A 20958-nucleotide genomic window follows, 5' to 3' on the forward strand; every position below is an offset into this window, starting at 1 on the left:
CTCACCCATGTGGTTATATCAGCTATTGTTGAGTGGTGGTTCTTGATGCAGTGGTGTCTGAGGGATGGAAGATCACGGGCGGTCAGCTTAAGCTTGCGCCCTTGGCCTTTACATACTGAAATTCCTCTAGATTCCTTAAATCATTTTATGATATTATGCACTGTAGAGGGAGAAATATGCAAATGCCTTCCAATCTTTCTTTAAAAGAAAATTGCTTTAAACATTTCAACAAATTTCTTGACAAACTGGAGATCCTCCTCAACAATTCAGCCTTTCATGAAAACTGCTTTTGTTCTCATAATTAGAATCACCTGTTGACATCACCTGTCATCACATTATTATTTTTTTAACCTAATATTAGCCCTACATTACCCCATTCCGATATTATTTAAGGCCTGAAATGCAGGAATGGCTGTATATTAACAAAAAAAAAATCTTGGGTTCAATCAAAGTTAAAGTAAGAAACACTGCCTTTTTTATTTGAATTGTTCATACTGTCTCATTTATATAAACACACACTTGCCTATATCAGAAATTGCAGACTTACAGACTGCTGTGTGTGTGTGCGTGTAGACCAAAATGTGACTTACTGTGATAGTGCTGTGAGCAAGTCATAGTTCTTCATGGTATCAGCCAAAGTATCTATACCAGCCTCCAAAGTCAGAAGTAATTCAATTACAAAGCCCTGGAAGACAGGAAGCAGATAAGGAAAGATGAGTAAATGAAGATGGAACTAAAGCACTGTGGCTGGATGGAACTGCTCTAATGATCAGTCAGTAATTAGCTAATCAAGTTTCCAAAAACGTCAGTACCTAAAAGGTTTTAGCATTCAATAAAGGGTTTGTAGCTTAGTATGTTTACTTTTTATATATTCATTTCTTTTTCTAGTCAGCTGCTTCAGTATTTAGGGGTCACCACAGCTTATCATGCTGGTGTGCATATTTGATTTAGCACTGAGAGCACACTGACAAGTGGACCTCCCAATGGCTAGGCTGTTCAGCCATCCTCCTCCTCTTAGACACAGCCATTTATTTCTGTGTACGTAGACAACATATCGGATGATAGCAGTGAGTTAGCATGACTGCACTAACCGAGCACAGATACGTGGCAAATATTATGTTGCAATGGTCTACAGTGTAAAATATGTATTACAATATGTATGTTCACTTATTTTCAGGTAATTATTAATATAATTATTGTCTGCAATTCAGCAGTAATTCGATTATCAAAGTGTTCACACAAACAGCTCTGATATCTTTAACTGGAGGTCATGGTACTGGTGTTACCTGAGCCTCCTCTCCAGGGTCGCCCACAGTCTCCACTAGTCGAGAAAGCACATCTGAGAGCGTGGAGGCAGTGAGCGGTTGTTTCAAAGCCCTGAAGATCTGGAAAGAGCGGCCGGCGTAGTGCCGAGAGGAACACGACAGAGCCGTCTGGAGGGCCACCTCACTCAACAGCTGCTCCAACTGGAATCCTGATCATACGCACACAAAAATACACAGTTATCAGAACATTGTTATACTAAATATAGAAAACCGCTAACAGTAAGCAGAGAAAAAAGCGCCAGCTTACCTGACTGCGTCTGCTTGAAGACAGCGATGACGTGGCGCAGGAAGACGCTAAGCTGCTCGGCACTTTTGATGTTGGTGTTTTTGGGAGACATGTCCTCATGATTCCAGAGCGGGCCACGCTTCCTGTAAGGCAGCCGATCATATTAGACAGTGAGTAAGGAGAGAACTGGAACTCATTGGAGCACATCAAACGATAGGTAGAGAAAGCACACTACATGTAAAATATTAAATTCTGGGAATGCACTCTGCACACAAACACAAAGAACTGAAGACACACCCGTGCAGAGTAACAATACCCTTTCCAGTCAGACATGGCTGTGAACATAAAATAACACATAAAGCCTGAGGACCAACAAATCTGCATTCTAAAGAGAAAACAGTAGTAATACTGTGTACTAGCACTAGCCACTTACACACGCAGGGATGACGTCAACAATGACACATGTACAAGTTAAAAACTAAGCTTGGGACAGACACTCACCTGGAACTTATAAACTCAATCAGGTTTTTAATTTTTTCGTCTTGTTCGGCAGACAGGTCCACCTCGTTGAGCAGCGCATGGGGGAGGTGGGGCAGAGCCGTGCCACCCAAACTGATGCTGGAGGAAGTGGAGCAAGAACTCAGACCAGAGTCTGTCATAGGGGAAGGCTGGTATTCTGGAACCAACTCTGATACACCTAAAAGCAAAATGTATGAAAATTGTTATTGCTATTATTTTTATTACTATTATTATTATACAGTAAAAAAGTATTTTTTTTATCATTTTGGTTCTGCAGACAGCCTGTTATTTTATAATTTTATCTCTAGCAAGAAATGAATACTTATAATTATACACTTGACATTCTGCCACCTACTATTTTCACACTCATGAAAACTAAATACTGCAAATTAACAGTATTCTCAATTAATATTTATAGTTTTTGACCTAATATTTGTAATATTTATATATTATTAGTATTCCTCTCCCCAAAAGATGTATTAAAATGTTATATTTAAGTTTCATGTGTTTTTCAGTCATTTTATTTTCATACCATATGTGAGGATTCCACCCACAGGAATCCTGCCACTAGTGCTGCTAGTATCGATCCCCCTACACTGGCCGCAGAGGGCCAGGACTGTCAATTTTATACCTGCCTGTGGTGGAATCTTAGCATCCATCACAATCCATTAGCAAACAATTCAACCCAACAGCACAGGGTGCAAATGTACAGCGTCAATGAATTCAACATATTCCCTAAAGGGTAAAGCCAATCATGCCTGTGTTGGTGCCCAGTCAGGTCGATAGCACCTTCTGGAAATCAAAGTTGAGAGTTCGAGATCTCAGCAGAGGTGGGCTAATGCATTTGGCCACCGAGCTGCCTGAGCAACCTTTCTTTAGTATTTGTTAATCATTTTAATGCTAAATATAAACACTATCAGACTCACTATCAAACTGCCACTTATACACAATGGAATAACTCTTGGAAAACAATTAAATTACAAAATGTTAGCTAAGCTCATCAATTCCACAGTCAATTCTGTGTGTTTTTACTGTATTTCATGTTGTAATGTTTGGTCATTTTGTATGTTTTGGTGTTTATGTTTGTTCTGTGTTTCTTTTTGTGCTTTTTGTGCTGCAGAACAGGAACCTGCTGTAAACCAGTTTTTAACTGAGTCAGGCCAGTTTAAATGTGGCATATTTTGATGTTGCTTTAAATTCTCCTGTATAAATAAATAAATAAAGAAATAAATAAAGAAAGAAATAAATTCTTCCTGCAGCTAACTCCAGTATTTAGGGGTCACAACAGAGGATCTGGTCTGCATACCTGATCTGGCACAGTTTTCACTTTGCATGCTCTTTTTGACGTAGCCCTTTCTATTTTCTACATTTACATTTTCATTTTCGGCATTTAGCAGACGCTTTTATCCAAAGCGACTTACAGTAACTGTGGCAGTATACAGTCTGAGCAATTGAGGGTTAAGGGTCTTGCTCAGGGGCCCAACAGTGGCAACCTGGCAGTGGTGGGGCTTGAACCGGCAACCTTTCGTTACTAGTCCAGTAGATTTTTTATCCACGCTTGTGATCGACTTTGAGAGTGCATTGACATGTGCACATCCCAATGGCTAAGCTGTTCATCCATGATACCCATGATTGAACTCTGGATCTCAGTGGTAGTGGCCTAGCGCAATTTTACGGCTGTGCCACTTATTACATTTCATTAACAGAAAAACCTCAAACCTGTGCTTTTAAATAGAACATAAGACAAATGGCAGGTGTACAGACCTGTGAGGTTTAACTCCTGAGGTGTGGGTTTTATAGTCAGGACCCTGGGCTCATGGAACTCCCGGTTGCGCAGCAGGACAGAGGCCAGTGACTGAACTCTGTTGTTGGTTCCCTGAACGACCAGCAGGTGGAGTAGCAGACGCTTGCAGTGCTCATAGACCTCTGGGTGCTGGTGGTCTAACCCTGCAGAGAACAACACACACCACCACACATCAGCGTCAGAGCAAACAACGCAGGTATTGTGTTATAGGTGAAACACTCCAGTGCATTACATTAACTCTGTATGAAAATGGTTTACCTATGAAGATGGCATGCAGTAGAAGATGCAGGTAGGCGCCCCACTCAATTTTGACTCCGTGATCCACAATGAGATCAGTGAGCAGGATCACAGCAATATTACACCTGTAGAATGATCAGAAAAAAATCCTTTTAGGGTGTTTTGGCACACGCAGGTACACATTTACGAAGTATTTAACCATGTGCATATTAATGTCAATGTCAAACAGAATATAACGATACACTGTTAAGTCACATTATTATGACCACTTCCTACTTTCGATGGCTGTGGCAGCATTATGGTCTGGGAAATGTTTTTGGGGCATTCTCTGGGCTCATGCATCCATGTGGAATGCATTCTCACGACGGTTACTCTGGATATTAGCTGGTGGTCATAATAATGTGTATAACACACAGCTGTTTAATATAACATTTAGAAGGCAAACTCCAAAAAAGGAAGAATACACTCGACTCTAAGTATTTCTTTGTTGCTAGTGCTGGCACCCTGACCCGACAGTTGATGCTGCAGCGCCAATGAAGAGATATCCGACCTGGCTTTCACTCCCTTGTACACACCCTTACTGCTTGTGTACAACACTCAACCAAGCTAACAGTCTTCTGTCTTACCACACACCCAAAAGTGCTTCTTTTGATTCAGATTAGGTGACTGGGAAGGTTATTGAAGTGCAATAAACTGTCATATTTATAAAACCAGATAAGGGGATGCACATAAGGGAATGCACTTTATTAGATAGGCTGTGGCATTAAAATAGTGCTTGACTGGTATTAACTGGTATTACTGCAAACTACCACTAACTGAATAAACTCTAAAGACTATTGCATGTGTAAATTCTAGTAGATCAGTTTTGACTTATTGCAACTAGCCTGTCTGGCACAAAAACCACACCATAGTATTCAGATCACATTTTCCCTTTCAAGTTCTTAATCTGCATCTGTTTAAATGTGGGCACTGTGCTGCTGTAACATGAGTAGCAGCTTGAATAATTACATGAAAGGTATAGAAGTGTTCACCTTCACCAGTAGATTGTAGGTATAAATGTAGGTTACCTGTGAAGGCAGACTCCAGGTGCAGTGGTTTCTGGTAAATAGTCAACCAGCGGAGACCAGCAGCCCCCTGTAGGTGGGAAGGGGAGCGGCTCAGGTCGGTTATGATCCATGACTTTTAAACGCCAGTTAGCATAAACAGGCATAGAGTCACCTGGGGGAAAAAAGGAAACAAAAGGAGTGTGTTTAAGTCTAAAGTCAAGGTCTATACACATTAAAACCAATGCAATTTCATGACTCAAAACGAGATTTTTTTAAACCAAATTTCTATTATATTAAGTATTTAAAATATTTTTGAATGTGCATCTAATATTACTGCTAAACAACAAAACCTACGCTTTTACTTATATAGCAGTAAGAACACTTAATATTATTAGTTAATGGCAGAAAGATACCTTTATTAAAAGCAATTAAATTGCATATCAACTTCTAAAAACGTACACTAGAACATAGATTAACAGCTAAATAGTTTCTGTTTGCAATAAGGGCGCAATTAATATTTATCCATATTACATTCCTTTTTATTACTGTTCTATTTACACAATTTTTTCCCCTAATCTATATATTCATTATACAGTTACATCCCTACTCAGCTGGCTAATAGGAGGGCTGAGATTCAAACTGGAGACAATCCAAAGATCTCTGACTTAAAGATGACACCAGAAGGAGTTATTCTGGGTATAATTTAATGATTTATTCCAAAATAAGGAAAAAGAAACATCCAGGTGGAATGTTGGAAACCAAATCATTTTTTTATATAAATAATTTAAATAAATAATTTTATATGAATAAATACTATAACAGATAAAAGAACATTTGTCGTTTCTTCTTTGAATTAAATTTTGGTTGTGGTTGTAGATCTAAGGATGTTTTTTTGCTAACCCTGTTGGACTTAATGCTTGTCAAGAAATAGGCTTCTTTCATTTTTTTTTATGTTGAACTGTTGATTCTTTTTTATGTTGAACTGTACAGTTTTCACTTTTTTGCATTCGTTATGGCATTTAACAGTCGCTTGTGTCCAAAGTGATTTACATCTGTAGCTGAATACAAGTCATAAATACAATCTAAGCAATTGAGGCATTAAGGCATTGATCAAGTGACCAACAGTGGCAACCTAACAGTGATGAGGCCTGAACCAGCAACATTCCAATTACTAGTTTAGTACCTTAACTGCTGTGCTAGTACTACCTTAGATGATCAGATTTCCAAATAATAATATATTACTGTTTACGCATAAAATAAGTTTCAAAACTCCAGCATGCGTAACCATTTCATGACGTTTTCAAAAGTTTTGAAAACTAGTCAAGTCAAGCTACATCAATGAGTTAAAGAGGTGAGGAGCAATCTTCCAATCTTCTTTGCTAACTTTAGCTTTAGAGTAAAGCTCTTCGATAAGAATCTATAGGGACTCACTTTTTTCTTCTTCATAAGATCCTCCAGAACTGCTGCTGTAACGAGACTCCAGACGGTGGTGCTGTCTGTTCAGATTGCTATTGAGCCCACCGTAGATATCCAAATGTGAATAACTGCACATGCACACACACACAGGCAACATTATCACCAAAAGCAGGACAGAAACAGTGAATGTTTAAATGCATCAGTGACTAACTGTGATAAAAAAAGCAACTGGGATTAATAATCACTAAACTTGTTTGCATATGTGAAATAAAATGTATAATATTGTGTGCCTACTTGTCGTCCATGTTGGGGTCTTTGAGCTTGTTGTCCTGATGGCCATCAGGTCCAGGAACCATAGTGTTGCTGCTGGATGCAGTGCCTGTTAGCAGAGATAAAATAATAATAATATCAGTTCAAAACAACAACAACAACAATAAACCCCATTCTGGTTAGAAGTGATCGTGATGCTTACCTGTGACAGAGGGGATTTTGTAGGAGGAAGTAATGCGGTAATAGGGTGGGTTATCCATGTGAGTTACAGCTGAGCTGACAGGATCAGTTAGCTCCAGCTCACTCATCAGCACCTCCAGCAGCTGCATAGTTTTGTCCCTGCCCAGGTAAACCACCACCCGCTTTATCTGCACAAGCAAATTTTACAGTATGTTAGAATAGTAAGACATGACAGGTTTAACAGCAAACTGACACTATCCTAGTTTAGCTGTATAGTCATGCTAAATGTGCCATCATGTAATGACTAGTGAAGAGTCAAACAGTGCACTCTCAGGTGGTGCAGCAGTCTTTTACGCTAAGCCTACCCCTGCTGAGACCAGGTTGGGGTGTTAACGGTGATACCGGCTTGTCAGGCACACTAGAGCAGGGTTTTTCTAACTTTTTCAAGCGACCCACATTTTGTCCATGATTTTGTATGCAACTCAGGCAACACAAACAATGCATCTTATTCTCCGCACTCTGCTCAGCACAATCTGGTCCCACTGTGGTTTACAAGATGAAGCTTAAATTTTTTTTTTTTTAAATAAACAAATGCAATCATTTTAAATTGCGTCTATTATTTATAATAATTATAATTACATATAATTATAATAAATTGTAATTATAATTTTTTGCATTTAATTGTAATTAAGTTTCTATTTTTTTACATTTTAAAACATTTCTTTTATATACTGTATATATAAATATAAGTACATATAAATATAAGTATATATATATATATATATTTATTCATTTATTTATTTATTTATGTTGTATATGTGTAATATATTGTATAATTACTAACGTGGCCGAGCAAGTACAAGTACAAAAGCATTTCACTGCCAGTTGTGCTGTGTATGAGATGTATGTGACAAATCAACTTTGATTTAATTGATTTGATTTCAAATAAATATATAAATCACTCACGTAAGGCACAAGACTCGGCTCACTGTTGACTCCTGACATGCTGATAAGGAAGTGCAGAATGATCTTGAGATTTTTGGGACAGCTATCCGCCAGAGTGGTCCATACGTTCTCAATCTCAGACCAGGCAAACTCATCCCCATACTGCAAACAGGCAGACATGATGGTGTTATAATACACACTTACACCAATCAGGCATAACATTATGATCACCTTCCTAATAGTGTTGGTCCCCCTTTTGCTGCCCCATACGCAACAAACTGTGATGCACTGTGTATTCTTACACCTTTCTATCAGAACCAGCATTAACTTCTTCAGCAATTTGAGCTACAGTAGCTCGTCTGTTGGATCGGACCACACGGGCCAGCCTTTGATCCCCACGTGCATCAGTGAGCCTTGGCCGCCCATGACCCTGTCACCAGTTTACCACTGTTCCTTCCTTGGACCACTTTTGATAGATACTGACCACTGCAGACCGGGAACACCCCACAAGAGCTGCAGTTTTGGAGATGCTCTGACCCAGTCGTCTAGCCATCACAATTTGGCCCTTGTCAAACTCGCTCAAATCCTTACACTTGCCCATTTTTACTGCTTCTAACATCAACTTTGATGTTCACTTGCTGCCTAATATATCCCACCCACTAACAGGTGCCGTGATGAAAAGATAATCAGTGTTATTCACTTCACCTGTCAGTGCTCATAATATTATGCCTGGTCGGAGACCAGAAAGTAACGGGACACATGCAGCACTTACATATCTAGTGCTTTATAATAAACATTGTTTTGCGTCCTACAAAAAGATGCAAAACACCAAAAAATTGCTTACATATTTATGGAATATGCCCATATAACCTTGTGCACTTACTACATACTGGACATATACTAAAATAATTGTTAGCTGCAAGCTTAAACACACTGAATAAAGGGGTCCGGACAGAACACCAAAAAAGATAATTTTTTACAAAGATCAAGAATTCATGCTTAAGTTATTTTCTACCAATGTCGTTTAAAATCTATTCACTTGCATGAAATTCCTATTTTGGTCCACTAGGTGGCGACGTACGCACGATACATAGAGACAGGCGGCTTTCACATAAGCAATAAGAAATCTCTGGCAATAAGATTAAAAACCATTAAAAGAATAAAGTGTGTTCGTAAAACTTTATTGTTTGGTTAATCTAAGGGTGAATTAAATCCTATTGAAAAGCTAAGAAGCCACAACAAGCATATCCAGGATGAGGACACTTGCTATCTTAAATGCAACCCAATGTCATGCTGGATTTAGGACTGAATGAAAAAGTTCAGTATTTATGAAACAGTAAAATCAGTTTCTCTTCACCATGTCTGTGCGTCACGTCTGTCCAATAAACAATTTGTCCTATTGGGGGCACTTTAACAAGGTCAAATTGAGTCAATCTTCAGTCAAACTGAGCGCAGCGGCAAGCAGTAAAAACTGAGCATCATAGTGGTAAATCTGCATGGTAAATGCAGCACAGGGGCAGGTAATGTAATATAAGTGCTGACACTGTATTTAAACAAACTGTATGTCATTTAAGATGTTTGCAAACTAAAGATCTCCAATAAAACAAAAACTATTCATGGACTATACTTTAGTGTTGTTCTGTAAAGCTTTAGAAATTATTGTACCAGCATCTGCACTGCCTGACTGAACAGAAAAACAATGGCACAGCCGGCGCTAAAGTGGTTTTGCCACGTCGTATGTGAATGCAGATTCACGGTCACAAAAACTCAGACTTAACACACAGTAAACAATCCACTCCAGTGTAGCTCATGCCTTGCTTACTAAGAAAAACTGTCTCTTTTTGGGAAGTGCAGCTGTTCTATATGAAACAAACTTTTAATTTCATTACACAAGTATAGAGTATTAAACTTCTCTTTAAAACTTTCTACTGCATAATATTTCCACAACAGTGGTGCTACATAGTGTGCTTGTACCTTAGCCGTCATAAACATGAGGTTGTTGAGGATCATGGTGGTTGCTTGTGGAGATCCCCAACCCTCTCCTCGAAGCCAGCGGCGACTGTTCATCATTATGATCTCCTGGTCACGTGCGCTCTCCTCCTCCTCGGTTTCCTCCTGCCGCCTCAAGAGAGGCTTAAAGTCCACCAACTCCACGTTATTCATCCAGGGCAGCAGGTAGTGCAACATCACCTGCCTACCACCAGGGTGCGCTGTCTGGATCCTTTGACTCACCTCTGCATTATTAGATTAAAAAAAAAACCTGTTACTGTGAGTTTTTGTTGAAAAAATAGTCCACATTGCACATTTTCTGTGGTTGTGTGTGTTTACCTGAAAAGATGGGCAGGGTGAGCTCAGGGTAGGTGCGTGCCAGCTCTTCACTGAGCTGATAGTAGGAGACTGAGTAGAGGTGGGGCAACGGAGAAGGTGGAGCCAAGATCCCGTCAGCGCGCTGGATTTCCAGTTTTTGGGCATAGCGGAATAGTTTCGGCTCTAGTATCTAAGACACATGCAAACACCATCCACAGTCAAAATTCTTGTTTGTAGGGATGATGATGAATAACTGATTAACTGCTTTTTTTTTTTTTTTTTTTTTTAAGGTCCACACCCAACCCTTAGTCCTTTAAATCGGACATGTATTCATGTAGACTTGTATGTGCATTTACCTGAAGTAGTTGCATGGCCACCTCGTATATATCTCTAGAAGAATCTGCAGCCTTAAACAAGATCAGGTTCAGCAGCACCACCGTGTCAAACTGATAATCCCTGCAACAAACAAAACACTGTTAGCCCACCACCACTATGGAGAGTTCTCAAATTATTGCCCGTGTCTGAGGGGGAGGAAGTTGGACAGGGAAGTCTCCTCATTTTCTCTGTGGTCCCGGCACTGGGACAAGTAGGGAGGAACACGAGACACAGCATGAGTCTCTGTATGCAGTATGGTTCTCAGTGTGAATTCAATGTGTAAACAAAGTGGCTGGTGTAAAGAACTGGCCTGCAATGTGACACACGTCGTACGTGGCAGGTGCATGCATACAGTCATGAAAGAATGCTTCAGTACTTTCAGTCAAATGAGATGATTTCTACCACACCTAACTCCTTTTCTCATTTCAATTTTATGTTTTTACCAAGGGCGATCAGATGGTGCAACGTAAAGTGTTAAGTATGCTTGACCACTACTGCTGACATTACAGTGAAACAGTAAAATCTTACATCACTATTACAATAGCCCTCACTCTTCTGGCAAGGCTTGCCACAAAATGTTGGAGTGTGTCTACTGGTATTTGTGTCACCATTGGACGAGAAGGCCTGGCTTGTGTTTGATGTTTTAATGAAGTTGAGGTCAGGGATTTGTGTAAGCTACTAAGCTACTAAAGTTCCACCATATAAATATATAATTTATAGACCTTGCTTTGTGCACAATGGGACAGTAACTCGAAAGCAGGAAAACTCCCTCCCCAAACTGGTGCCACGAATTTCAAAGCATATCAATAATTTTATAAAAGTGATTACATACATCTGTTGGCAATTTCTGTGGCTAAAACACCTAAAAACAATTATTAGAAAGGAGTTTTTGAACTTCTTCTAGTAGGCACTAGGCATTTGCTGAGCTGATTATAAAAGCATTGGACTCATGCACGTAGAAGAAGCGTTACCTGTTGTGAAAGACATTGGCGATGGCTCGGAAACAGCCAGTAGCCACCCTGCGAGAGCCTGTGTAACAGCGGTCCACTGCCCAGAACATCAGATTATTCTGGTCCGGGTTGAGCTCTAACAGAAGCATCACTGCTTCACAGCCCAGCTGGTGAACCTACACACAAACATACACAAAAACATCAAATTATAACAGTAGGGCTGTCGCGCTAACCGCAATTTTGAAATATCGCGGTATAGACCAGCCAACCGCAGGGCATGCCAAGCAACCGCAACACCGCGATATTCACGTTTTTTCTTTCTTTCTTCTCTTTTTTTTTTTTATTGTTGCAGGGTCCATCTTGTTTTATACGCTTACATTTGTGCGTAATAAATGTTAAATAAATTCATAATGAAAATGAGCTAAGAGCGACATTTTCCCGCAACCTGTTCTCATGCGTTGCTGCTGAGTGTCAGGCTTTGTGTTTTAAAATGTAAACAATCGCAACAGGAATTATAGGCAAGTTTATTAATGATCAAATTGAGTTCACACTCAATAAATACTTGTAATTTAGACGACATTTAAACAGCCTTGGCGAACTAAAACACTTAATGAAGGTTAATATGGCATTGCAGCCTGCAGATTCTCTCTTGCTGGCTTGCTGGAATTATTTAAATGCATTTTTCGTTGAATAAAAATGTATTGAAACGAATAATAACTTGAAATGTAGTATATATTGTTATATTAATTATACCTACTAAATAGATGGTTAATAGTGGCACGATAACCAGGCTAGATTTCCTCTGATATCTAAAGTCGCATGCAGGTACAGTACATCTACAGTGTATTAATGCAACGAGCACCATCAGAGAGGGTTTTAGTGCCGAGGGGAACATCACTACCCCACTCAGATCCTCTCTAAACCACATCAGGTGAACATGTTGGTTCGTCTAGCGTGCATGATAACGCAGGTTTAAACTCTTACAGACTTTATTCTTTATTCTATTTTTTACCATATTTTGATTAGATGTGCATTTAAAATATTTAGCCTAAACCCCTTTTTTTTTGTTTCACAGTGTATATCTAGCCTAGGCTAGAAGCTTAATTTAAACCTTTTTTTAATAGAGAAAAGACGCGCATCCCTGCTCTGCTCTGTATTTAACAATAAACACGCATTTCATTGGTCTTAAAGCTGTCTCATCTTTGTCATTATAAAGCAATAATATATCAAATCATAGCCTAACAATAAAGCTTGTTTATATAGCTCTAAAATCCAGATAAATTAAGTAATAAAAAAAAAAAAAATGGCGATATAACCGCATACCGCGATATTGAGACAGGCTGAATACCGCAAGGGGAAATTCTGTCACCGCGACAGCCCTATATAACAGCATGCTCAGGTTATATAGAATATTTTTCTGTGTTTGTGGCATTCGCATCATTCTCGCACTGGCTGAGGAGAGCTGAGACTATTACGTCTGAAACAGATGCAGTGGTAGCCATATGTTTTTACCTAACAGAGAGCCATAGCACGTAAGGAGAGCCATGCTATGCCCTCTGCAGATCATCCGTCACTTGTGCAGGCACCTCAACCAGAAGGCAGAGGGTGCAACTGTACACCAGCAATGAAACACTGTCGACCTTCCTCCCTCAGGCACTGCCAAATATGTCCCGGTTGAATGAAAACTTGAGTGCTGGATGTCTCACTGGTAGTGTTATTACACTCTAATTTCTCTAAATTTTAAGAGACAGTGTTTGGTTACCTTGCGGTCCTGTGAGTCCAGGATGTTGTCAAGCCATTTGTACAGGTATCCATCAGACGAAAGACCAACGTTATCAGCAACCGGACCACAACACAGCACAGCTGACATAGCCTGCAGATACAGAATAAAGAATTAATCAAAATCATTATTATTTTTACCTTTTGTCTTCCAAATCTAGCTGTATCCAATTCCTCCCGAATGCAACCCTTCTCCAGCTGCTGCAGTCCCCCACCCCGATCAAGAAGCACAGTCCGACACGCGCACAGCCACCGACCCCTTCTGTATTTCAAAGGTGCTCTACTGGACTCAGATCTGGTGAAGGGGGAGGCTATTGAAGTTATAGAAGTAGCCGATCTAAGATGAATAAACTGTCTATAAAAGGATGCAGAGAGTCTGCAACAATATTCTATAGGCTAAGTCGTTTTTTCAATGCTTTTTGGGTATTAAATGGCTTAATGGAAGCTAAGAAAATGCATGTGTGTGTGTTCTTACTTTGAGAGCGCAGTACTGGTGTCTGTTAATCTGCATGTTCCGGTCACTGTAACGATCTAGAGGAGTAAACATGATGCTGAAGGGTCCGGCCCAGTGACTGAACAGCATGAACAGACTGTGTCTCAGGGACTGCTGTGGAAAAATACTTCTTCTCTGGTGCACTGCAAAACAAATGACAGAATCAAATAATTACAGGTAGGCATTGACTCGCAGCTAAAGTTGTAGTTAAATGCTCGCTGTTGACTATTTTATAGTATACATTCTATCTGCCAAATTGCTCTGGCCATGATTTTTATATTTGTGTTCCTTTTCTACACCTAAACCTTAAGCAATGTGATAATCAATACATCAATATACAATAACAATACATCGATACATGATAATCAATATAATCAAGTCGGTTAACAGTTTAAAAGCATTTAGCAAAATTTGCATCCCTAGACCGACATCTCAAACTGAACACGTGTCAGAGGGGGAATGTGTTAGTCAGAGCTCTCTTCGATCAGGAGTGGAGGTTAGCAGCAGTAGTGAGGAAGCAAAATGCAATCAGGTAATTGGATACGACTAGATTGGAAAAAAATTAAGGATAAATCTCTATTCTATTGCATTAATTCCGATCAAGTGGTCTCTAACTTCTGGCTGGATAGGGTTTCTCCAGAGTATCCTGTCTTCTGTTTAGGATGTCAAGCTTCTTAATGGCTTGTTCATTGTTCCTCTAAGTGTATATGTTTGTCTGGTTGCTGCCTGTCCTCTACCTCTGTTATCTTTCAGCTCTTCCAAGCATAACTGTATTTTCCTATTCTGACTTATAGACCCTTTATGTTGGGCACTTGTGGCGAAATGGTAAGCCTGAGCTCCAGGGGTTTAAATTCCAGGCTGGGCTCACAAATAAAGAAGGTGCATGCCATTACGTGTACGTGCCATTTCAGGGGGTTTCACATAGTGCCGGTCCCAAGTCAGATAAACAGAAGGGTATTGTTATTTTATAAACCCATGATAAATATATATTATTGTATTGTTTCATGTTATACAGCTAAAGAAGTTCTGGGTCTTAAAATCCCGTTAGGTAAAAGGTAGAGAACCACTGGAACAAAATGAGCATTTGGATGACTTTTGAGTCTCTGTGTGTACTGGCACTTGTAGCCTAGTAGTTAAGGTACTAAACAAGTAAGCATTGCTGGTTCAAACCCCACCACTGCCAGGTTGCCACTGTTGGGCCCTTGAGCAAGGGCTTTAACACTGAATTGCTTAGACTGTATAATGTAAGTCGCTTTGGATAAAAGCATCGGCTAAATGCCAAAAATGTAAATGTAATGTGTCTGTGAGCATACCTGGCACATTTTGAATGATACTGGCCACCAGAGCGCTGAAGTGGGAGCGGATGTCTCTGAGTGTATCGGAGTCTTTGTCGTTCTCAGCTTCCAGCAGCTGGCGTGTCAAATCGACATACTCTAACAGGGTGCTGTTCAGAGAATGGCTCTCTCCATCCAGCCCCCCACTCCCACTAAATACACACGAACACACACAGAAACATAAAGACAGTGGGTCACATCTTCAGAAAAGAGCGCAGTACAATCCAATATATACACAAATTTGATTTATATATATCACATGGATAAAAAATGTAACAATCTTCACTCTTTTGGAAGGGTTTTCACAAGATTTTGGAGTGTGTACCCATTCAGTCCAAATAGCTTTTGTGTGGTCAGGCAGTGATGTTGGGTGAGAAGGTCTGGCTTGCAATTTATGTTCCAGTTAATCCCCAAAATGTTTAAATTGGTTGATGTCAGAACTCACTTTGTGCACAGGGGCACACTTATGTTAAAACAGGAATAGACTTAAGCCCTGCAATGGACTGGCCCACTGAAGTGGCACACCTCGGAACACTAAGCAACAGTAGGTCTTCTAGTGGTGAGTACCACACACACCATAGCCTTCATGTCCTCTGGCATCAACAAGCTTTGGCCACCTAACAATCTGTCAGTAGTTTGTCGCTTGTTTCTCCTCTTGACCACTGTTGTGGTCATCTATCTACAGTCATTTGGCCCTTATCCTAGTCTCTTAGGTCTTTCTGCTTCATTCAACATGTGTACTATAAGTAAGTACCCTCAGTCTGACATGAAACATGTTGCTGACCGAGACATTTTACCAAGCAGGCCCGGTCATGCACGTTTTTGAAGACTGGTCCTAATATTTTATCTGATCAGTGTATTAAGGTTTGAGTGTAAAGAAAATAGAGAAGGAGATAGAGATGATGGACAGAAAGTATCTTACATTTGGCTGATTACTCCGGAATCAGCCAACAGCTCAAAGATCCGGACCAGCTGGACTCTGAGGATGTCACGCCGCCGCCGCCTCTTCATATTCTACATATGAAACAAAAGAGAAAAAAATCATCAGGAGGCCACAAATACAAAACCAATTTAAATGCAGCAAATGTATTTATTTATTTATTTATTCTATTTATTTACATTTATAGATGCTTTTATCCACAGCAGCTGACTATCTGAACACAGTGCAAGAAATTGAGATTTAAGAGCCTTGCTCTGGGACTCAACAGTGGCAACTTGGAGGTGGTGGGGCTTAAACCAGCCACCTTCTGATCACTAGTCCTGTACCTTACCCACTGAGCTACCACTGTCCTCCAAATGTATACTGAACATGACTAAAAGTAATGCCTTCAAGCTTTTGTTAAGTGCACTGACGGAGATAAAAGTCTGCTCACCTCTGGTCTTCTCTCCAGTGCCTCCTTAATGATGGGGTTTAGCTCCTCTAACAGCTCTCTGAAGGACACACAAAAGCAGTGTGTTAGTGACTAACATCATGCACAAAAAACAAACATGAACAGCTACCTGACAGATCTACTATGTGCAACCATGCGACTAAAGTTATTTCCTTACTGACCACACATATGTATACTCAGTACCCACTAGCTTGATTATTAGCAAAAATGTATTTGCAATCATCCAGTCACATTGTGTTTATAAAGCGAGTCATGTAATGAAATGTATTCACAGTAGAAACTGTCTGACACACCTGAAGGCGACGGGGTTGGTCCGGCCAAGCCCCAGGACGAGGGACTCGGTGATGTCCATGCTCTCAGAGCGCATCATTGGAACCACATGCTTGAACAGAGAAGAGGGGGACGGAACCCCAATGATCTGCATACATACATACACACACAAACATTACTCAACACTATTTCTGAATGAAAAATGTATTCAAAAATAATCTGTGGACAAGGTAACCAGACACCAGAAGTGTTTGTTTTTTTCACAAAATCTAGGGCTAATTTCCTGTCTTTTTTGCTAGTGGAAAAGAAAATTCAACTTTGAATACTGGCAAATCTTCTTGAATGAAGGGGGAAAGCTTTTTATTTATTGATGTAAATATATAAAATTGTAAAATAAAGCAGTGTTTCATCCCAGTTTAATTAGTATAAAACTAATGGTGTAACTTTTATACCATGTATAATGAGTTTACAAAATGAGACAAAGCCTGTCTGAATGTAAGCACACATGTAGATACAAGCCTTATTCATCATACAATTTGTATTAAATTTTTATACAATATTTTCATTAAAAGATATTTGAATGCATTTGTATTAGGACTGGGCGATATTTTGTAATCTAACCTAATTTGTATGAATTACTGCAATAAAAGTTAAAGTAAACAGCAAACACTCCAAAAGCTGCACAGAATTACTTAGTGGCTAACTTAGTACTACTGTAAAAACATAAGCTAGTGCTACTGAGATCGTTATGACTCTAACCTTCGAGTCGTAGCTGTATCCGCTGTCCGGGGTGGACGCCAGCGTCTCTGGTGGGGAGCAGCGGACAGAGCCTGGGGCTGAGGATGAGGATGTAGAGGACGGTGAAGATGTTGCAGAGCTGCAGCACAGAATCAAGTAGTTTCTCCACAAGCCCACATAGGAGTCAGTGCTACTGCTCATGCTGTTCATCTTCTTAGCATTGATCGGGCTACTGGAGAGGTAAAGAAGGCAGAGTTTAGTGCAAGACATGTTTTACCACACTCGATAAACATGCTAATTAATTAATTAAGTGGATGATGGCCCTCCAGAGCTAAAGATGTGCAGACGTGGTCTTGGTCTAGACAAACGTGGTGATGGGAGAGGAGAGCCGGGTTAACCGTTGTAAGGGACCGTTTAGGCGCTCGGGTGGTGTAGCCAACCACTGCTGAGGTCCAGCATTAAAATGTTTGGGTTCCCAAATTTTGGTATCACCTATGATTTGCTAAAGTGAAAGAAATATCATAAAGGTGTAACCAGATATATCAAGTGATATTTATTTTCAGGTTTGATTTTAAATAAATATAAGAACCTCTTAATTTATACTTAATCACACGTAATGTTTCTTGAGGAATAAAAAAATAAAAACTTAAATCTTTTACCGACAAAAGGATTCAGACTCTTTACTGAGGAACTTACTGAGGTATATCCTGTTTGTTTTGGTAATCCTTGAGATTAATGTTAATAAAAGCTTAGGTCCACCTTCTGCAATCTGTATTAACTGAATGTTGTTTTCCAAGGCACAAACCTGGATCTACAAGGACCCACAATTTATACTGCATAATTAGGATTGATACCCAATTATAAAGTCCAAGAATCTGTCTGTGGATCTAAGCAAACACACTGTGGTGAAGCATAGATCAGGACAAAGTGTTAAAACAATTTCTAAAGCTTTAAGTGGTCTCAAAAGTTTTGAAATGGAAAAAGCTTGGCACAACCTTGAACCTCACTAGAACTGGCATCCGGTGCTTTTCAGAAGCAGGGACAAGCAGACTGTTGAGAAGTAAGGGACGGAGGAATGCAGTCAAACAAAGGAACATCCTGTATGAACATTTAACAGGACAAGTGGCACATTTCTGAATATCCTCAAGTGGCCAAGCAGAGCCTAAACTTAAACCCAAACAAACATCTGTGGAGAGGGCTGAAAATGGCAGTTCACAGACAAAATCTGATGGAGCTTGAGAAGATCTGCTATCTGACTTGGAACTGTAATTGTGCCAACGATCAGAAAACCTTTGTGAATAAGATATTTCAGTCTTTGAATTGTAATTTATTTACATGTTTTATGCCATGCTTACACAGTGGTTATAGCCAAGGCAGTAAAGGTGGGTAATTCTCATATTTAAGACCATTTTCTTCCAAAAACTTGAGAGCTGGGGCGCCCAAGTGTTGCAGCGGGATATTTCACTATCACACCAGCGTCGAGATTCTGAACTCCTCGGTTCAAAACTCAGCGTTGCCACCGGTTGACTGAGCACCATCAAGCAAGCATAATTGGCAGTGCCTAATTGTCCACCGTGTCTGCTAGGGCGGGATAACCTGACTATGTGGGTGGGGTGTGTAAATGTTGTGCAAGGACCCTGAGTAGCAGATAGAGGCGCCTGTGCAGAATGCATGGGCGAAAAGAAGGGGTCCACTAGGACTGCGCAATATACCCTCCTCAAATGCAATCAGGGATCCTCAGCAGCAGAAGAAAATTTGACTACGCTGAAATCAAGAGAAAATAGTGAGAAAATGCATAAATAAAAAGGAAAAAACAAAACAAAACTTGAGTTGAGTTTTTACCCTTTGTCTTAGGAATATTGTAATTGTATACTGTAATATTTAGAACTGTAATAGTAATTTATTGTGAAAATAATCTAAAACATGTTATATCTCCATCATTTTGGGTGATTAAGTGTAGAGGGGGGTACTTTATGGCATATACACAGTTCAATCGTACAGCTTTCCTTACTTGATGTCTACTTGAGGAGAAAGCAGCTGGAGTCGGGTGGAGGCAAAATGCCAGGCGTAGCTGAGTGCCGTGGGACAGTGCTTGGGAAGGTTCTCCTGCCGCAGGTAGCTGGAAAGGCTGATGACCCATGGGTCCTGACCCTGGGTCACATGAGCAAACACCCAGATATGCGATGGGCTGATGACATCAAACTGGTGGCTGATGGGTGAGGAGCTCCACTCGGCCAGAGTCTGGAGGTCAATTCCTCCAGGACAGTACAGCAGGTTAGTCTGCGCAGGGCAAAAGAGGATGAGAATAGCGAATTAGGATTAGAAACTACTATTGAATTTCTGTAGTAGCATGTATTTAGAAACAGTGTCTATATGTTTATACCTGATCAGCTCCAGTCAGATGGATGAAGCTCTCTAGAATTGAAGCACTCACCCTGTCCATCACATCTACAGCCAACTCCTCATCACCCTGTAGAAAACAACGCAACCATAATGTTATTTTTACAGATTTAAGCATGCATACCACAGTGAGACCACATGCAACATAAGGCTTTAACGATGCATACCTTGGCAATGCCCAGGGCGTTGTGCAGGGCTCGGACCTCTTTGAGCACGTTGACGGCGAGACGGCGAGTGGCCGGCCTGCAGCTGCACAGCACCACAAGGGCCAGACCCTCCACCACATGCAGTACAGATAGGAGAGGAGAGCGTTCCAGAGGCAGACATGTACTTCCTTTAGAGCCCTAGTACAACAAAATACACAGAAGCAGGGTTACAACACTCACACGTACACAGTGGAGACTCTCCAACCACTTAAAAACTGTTTCAAGTATATTTAAGACACCACACCCACAAGCATTTCATTAATAAATCTGTTTGGAGAAGTGTTTTTTAAGTACATATTTAAAATACCTGTAAATAATGAAGAACTCTCTCACCCTTAAGGCATCACTAAAAGTGCAACTCCACCACCAATGTGTAAACTGAACGGCCAAAAAGGTTTACAGAGGCCCGCATCTTACTAACGCACAGCACGCGTTTTCAATTTCTTTTGATCTATCTGAGATGAGACTGAGTCCATAAAACTTGCCAGTCTATTTGTATATAATTCACATCATTATTTGTGTAACAGTTTCAGGTTGCATTTCTTGATGCAGCGGCGGACTGCGTTCAGTCACAATTGTTTTCTAAAATACTCCCGAGCTGATGTGGCTATATTTATCACAGTAGCATGAGGGCTCAAAGGTCACGCACATTCAACAGTGGTTTCTGACCTTGCACTACATGAATTCGCTGAATCTTTTCACAATATTATATACGGTGGATGGTAAAAGGAATAAATTACTTGCAAT

The 20958-nt window shown here is 40.2% G+C and overlaps 1 protein-coding gene across 7 annotated transcripts in view; it reads right to left on the bottom strand.

Moving 5' to 3' along the window:
- fryl (furry homolog, like) overlaps positions 1–20958 on the bottom strand; it is a 217154-nt gene that overhangs the window by 41811 nt on the left and 154385 nt on the right. For all 7 annotated transcript variants that reach the window (XM_063002083.1, XM_063002082.1, XM_063002080.1 and 4 more), the window contains 25 exons: positions 20173–20349; positions 19989–20075; positions 19617–19885; positions 17627–17837; positions 16891–17015; positions 16580–16637; positions 16129–16220; positions 15186–15358; positions 13855–14015; positions 13363–13473; positions 11622–11776; positions 10632–10731; positions 10297–10465; positions 9943–10202; positions 7990–8130; positions 7046–7211; positions 6868–6952; positions 6589–6701; positions 5179–5329; positions 4133–4236; positions 3835–4017; positions 2053–2248; positions 1573–1694; positions 1287–1474; positions 591–685 (listed from right to left, as the gene is read on the bottom strand). In XM_063002083.1, the coding sequence (XP_062858153.1) occupies positions 591–685; positions 1287–1474; positions 1573–1694; positions 2053–2248; positions 3835–4017; positions 4133–4236; positions 5179–5329; positions 6589–6701; positions 6868–6952; positions 7046–7211; positions 7990–8130; positions 9943–10202; positions 10297–10465; positions 10632–10731; positions 11622–11776; positions 13363–13473; positions 13855–14015; positions 15186–15358; positions 16129–16220; positions 16580–16637; positions 16891–17015; positions 17627–17837; positions 19617–19885; positions 19989–20075; positions 20173–20349 (3692 nt within the window). The remainder of the gene's footprint in view (positions 1–590; positions 686–1286; positions 1475–1572; positions 1695–2052; positions 2249–3834; positions 4018–4132; positions 4237–5178; positions 5330–6588; positions 6702–6867; positions 6953–7045; positions 7212–7989; positions 8131–9942; positions 10203–10296; positions 10466–10631; positions 10732–11621; positions 11777–13362; positions 13474–13854; positions 14016–15185; positions 15359–16128; positions 16221–16579; positions 16638–16890; positions 17016–17626; positions 17838–19616; positions 19886–19988; positions 20076–20172; positions 20350–20958) is intronic.

This window comes from Trichomycterus rosablanca, chromosome 9 (assembly GCF_030014385.1).
Source record: "Trichomycterus rosablanca isolate fTriRos1 chromosome 9, fTriRos1.hap1, whole genome shotgun sequence".
In the NCBI taxonomy this organism is placed as follows: domain Eukaryota; kingdom Metazoa; phylum Chordata; class Actinopteri; order Siluriformes; family Trichomycteridae; genus Trichomycterus; species Trichomycterus rosablanca.